At 42.8% G+C, this 4,302-nt stretch overlaps 1 protein-coding gene across 1 annotated transcript; it reads right to left on the bottom strand.

The window, feature by feature from the left end:
- On the bottom strand, positions 1 to 3,063 carry LOC123088392 (receptor-like protein EIX2). Its single transcript, XM_044510590.1, has one exon. The coding sequence runs from the start codon at positions 3,061 to 3,063 to the stop codon at positions 187 to 189; it is 2,877 nt and encodes a 958-aa protein (XP_044366525.1). The 3' UTR covers positions 1 to 186.
- Positions 3,064 to 4,302: the final 1,239 nt, after the last annotated feature.

Raw genomic sequence — 4,302 nt, 5'->3', positions numbered from 1 at the left:
CATATGGAGAACACAACTGTTGTACATACCAATTCATACAATATACTTTCATCACGACTTACAACACTCTCGGATATAGAGAGCAAACCGTAAAAAATGAAAGGTCTAGATGGAACACATACATGATTATTACCATTCTTTTTTTTGCGAGAGGATTATTATCATTCATATAACATATATCTATACTTAAGTTTTACCTACTTTCCTCTTCAGATTAGCCCATCTCAGTACCACTGCCACATAAATCTTTTCCTGCAGCCCTTCCACAAATATGAAATAAGCACTTCTCCATCTTTTTTTAAACAAAATCACACAGAAGACCACCCAAAGGCCAAGGATATACCCAACAGCCAAACCAAGGTAAAAGGATATATCATTGGATCCATCTCCATGATCTGCATGCGTAGGTCCACTTGAACTATTTCCTGTACAGTTGTTCGTCAAGGGGTAACCACATAAACCAATGTTTCCAATGTAGTCAGATGCGTCAAAAGTATGGAATTGATTTCCAGTTGGTATCTTTCCGGTCAGAGTGTTGTATGACAGGTTCATATAGCTTAGAGAGGTGAGAGCAGTCATGCTTGAAGGGATCTCGCCTGAAAGCTCATTGTTTGACAGGTCAAGAGATTCCAATTGCATGAGTTTACCAATCTTCTCAGGGATAGCACCACTTAAGCTGTTCCACGAAAAGTTCAGACTTCTTAATCCAGCAAGAGAACCAATCTCTGGAGGGATCACTCCGGTTAAACTGTTACATGACAAGTCAAGAACCACCGTATCTGAGATTTCATAAAAAAATTCAAGTTGTTGCCCTTTTGTATGAACAGGAACTCCTTCCCCCAAAAAGATATAAGCAAATGCTCCGTTGTACAGATGAGGCCCTTGTCTGTGATCGATGGCATTATTAAGAACATAACTATATTGAGAAGTGCGGGCCATTGCACTCAAGTTAACTAATGATTCCGGCATGCTTCCTGAGAAGTTGTTGTGTGCAAGATCTATATACTGTAGCTCTTGAATCTTTCCAATTTCAATGGGAATTTGGCCAGTAAACATATTGTACCGCAGACGTAATAGAGCTAAGTACGGTAACTTCACGCCCATCCAGACAGGTAGGTCTCCGGAGAATTTGTTATATGAAAGATCAACAAAAACAAGGTTGGGGCAGCTTTGAAAGACTACTGGGAACTCTCCTGACAGGTTGTTGGTATTCAAATTTACCATATTAAGGTTATGCATGGTTGAGTTAGAATCCTCTTTGCAATTTGGAACTTCTCCTGTCAGCTTGTTGCCTGATAGGTCTAGCAGAGTCAGCTGTGTCAATGAGCACAATGAAGATGGAATGGGGCCTGATATTGAATTGCTATAAAGACTAAGATCCTGCAATAACGGGGCTCCAAAATCTGATGGCAATGTCCCTGATAAGGAGTTCACTGATAAGTACATGCCTTTAATATTTCTTGGAAATTTTGGAATTGTACCGGTAAATCTGTTGTTGGACAGAGCCATTACTTCTGCTGCCATAAATTCCAATGTTGCTGGTAGTGTGCCGGTTATCTGATTATTGGACAGATCCACAAGTTCTGCCCTTGAAAATGCAACCCAAACCCAATTTGGGATTGCAGTTATGCTTGCATTTGCAATCATAAGGAGCCCAAGGCCTGTCTGTGATCTAAGCCATGACGGGAATGCTGGCCCTATCTGCAGACCATCTAACAGAACTGCTTGTAGTTTGAATGGAGGAACCCAATTCGGACTGACCTTGATCTGAAGAAGTGTATTGCCCAAAATTAAGATCTTCAAATTTCTGAGGCTTTTTAGGTGATCTTCAGTGACTACACCATTTAGCTCGTTTACTTCTAGGTCCAAAACAAGCAATTCGGTGAGTGACCATATCCATTTCGGAATAGGTCCTGTAAGCTTATTGTGAGGCAGGGCCAAGCAGGTCAGGTTTTTAAGGGGTCCTGGACTACTGGGCATGGCCCCACCTAACATATTTTGACCCAAGTCCAACATTTGCATCTTGTTCGAAGTACAGTTTGGTAACCGCTCCATCAACTCCTTAATATCCCCTGAGGTTTGGCTGTCTGCTAGATTCAGTATCTTCAGGTTGCATAAATTTTTGAAATTTGATGGTATCATCGTGGACATTAGATTATTTCCCCCGAAATTAACTTCTTCAAGAGAGGCCATGCTGCCAATGTATTCCGGAATAGGGCCATAAAAGGGACAAGCATACAAGTTCAGATAACTAAGGGACGTTGAGTTCCAAAACCAGTTGGAAGCAATTGGGGTGTTAAAGTTGTTCCATGAGATGTCAAGCACCTCGAGTGCCGTAAGATTGGATTGGCCAAGGACAACAACTGTGCTTCTAAGGCCAGTGTGCTGTAGGTAAAGCTTGATAAGATTCGGAAGCATGTTAATTTCATGGACCCAGTCCACTACAGTGGTAAGGTTAATATAGCTCAAGTCGAGGTGCTTTAGTAACGACAAGTGCGATAACCACTGAAGATCACTTGAGTACAACGGGTTGTTGTTGTTTGAGGGATTAAGATCAAGGTATACAAGCTTCGAGAGATTCCCAATCTGCGGGGGTATTCTCCCATAGAACAAGTTGTATGAAAGGTTAAGATATTTAAGGCTTGGGAAAGAACCAATGAAGTCTGGTATCTCAGTCCAGTTGAAGTTATTGCAGCTCAAGTCTAGATACCTTAGTTGCTGTAAAGTAACCAAGGAGTGGCTTATCGCACCTCTATACGTAGAGTATCTGAGGCAGTCTTGAGCACTTCCACGAAGATTGAGCTTGACGACGTGGCCGGTTTTGTAGCTGCACCTGACGCCTTTCCAGTTGCAGCATTCTTCACCTTGCCACGACGAGAGGTTGACACTGGGCTCCCAGAGGCTCTCCTTGATGGAGAGAAGCGCGTCCCTCTCGTCTGCGACACAGCTCCCGTTCGAAGCTAGTGCATGGAGGGGAGAGCCTGTGGCTGGTGGTGGAAAGGAGAGAAGCAGGCATAACAAAGCTATCAGAGTTCCTTGGACAAGAATCCTGAGCTCAGACATATTTTAGTTTGGGTTTTCTCTTTCGTGTATTTGGGTATGAAGGTATGCATGCTTATGAACTCCGGTCTGGATCTTGTTCTATAGTGGATCTGTCCTTGGATTCAGAAGACAAGTCACCAGTCGACGGAAGACTGGCTAACACCATTGATGTGATTTGTATGCCTTATGCTCGCAAAAACCTAACACACACGGCAACCGCAAGGCACGGTAAGTAATATTCTACGTACCAGGATGTCCTTCTCATCTAGATAGCAGGATGTTCTTCGCATCTAGATACCAGGATATATATGTGGTTCCCCTTCCACTGATGGGACTGTGACCTATAATGAGACAAATGAAGGTACCTGATTTGTAAGCTAGCCTAGTCATTGCTTCGGTTACCTATCACACAGGGCGTCAGTCACCTGTATATGGGTCAACGATGGACGGTTACAAAACTGCAAGGACAGTACAGTTGGCGATTGTGATAGATACAATTCAGAAAAGAAGCATTAATAGAGTTTCACTCGGCTAGCTTACTCGTATATATAATGTGTTTTTTTTTTGAAAAGGGGTGCAACCCCAGCCTCTGCATCAATAAGATGCATACGGCTCATAATATTAAAATAGAGAGTGTCACAAAGTCTTCAGCAGGTTTAAAGTAAAAAAAAGACGACAAGCCGCTCAGGCGAGCGTAAACATAAAGCCACAACCGGCTGGCAAAAAATAGGAGCACTACATGCCTATCCTATTACATGACCGCCATCCAAACCGGTTAAAAATAACCCGAGCTACCATCTCCCATCGGGTAGACGCAGTAGCCAAATGCCCCCTGTCTTCCATCGGAGTGAGTAGCGACCACATACGGATCAACGCTGTGGCCCTGAAGATAACCTGCAAAAAATGAAAGTTCGTTGCTCTGTTAAAAACCAAATCATTTCTGCAGTTCCATACTGCCCATAACAAGGCACACGCGCCAACACGAATGAGTCTTGCTAAAACCAAGTCTACCCCATCAAGCCATGTTCCAAACAACATATTGATAGAAGTAGGTGGAATAATATTGAAGGCAATATGAATCGAACGCCAAAGAAGCTTAGCCAGTGGACAATCCAGAAAGAGGTGCCTGATAGTTTCATTACAATCGCAGAAACTACATCTAGCAGAACCCACCCAATTGCGTTTTGCCAGATTATCCTTTGTCAAAATTACTTTTTTATGCACAAATCACATAAACACTTTAATTCGCAAAGGTACCTT

This window comes from Triticum aestivum, chromosome 4A, assembly GCF_018294505.1.
Source record: "Triticum aestivum cultivar Chinese Spring chromosome 4A, IWGSC CS RefSeq v2.1, whole genome shotgun sequence".
Classification (NCBI taxonomy): domain Eukaryota; kingdom Viridiplantae; phylum Streptophyta; class Magnoliopsida; order Poales; family Poaceae; genus Triticum; species Triticum aestivum.
This window is presented reverse-complemented; position numbering and strand designations above follow the sequence as displayed.

What these genes read in the sequence shown, in the direction of transcription:
- LOC123088392 (XM_044510590.1), bottom strand. Translation starts at nt 3,063, where the DNA reads ATGTCTGAGCTCAGGATTCTTGTCCAAGGAACTCTGATAGCTTTGTTA.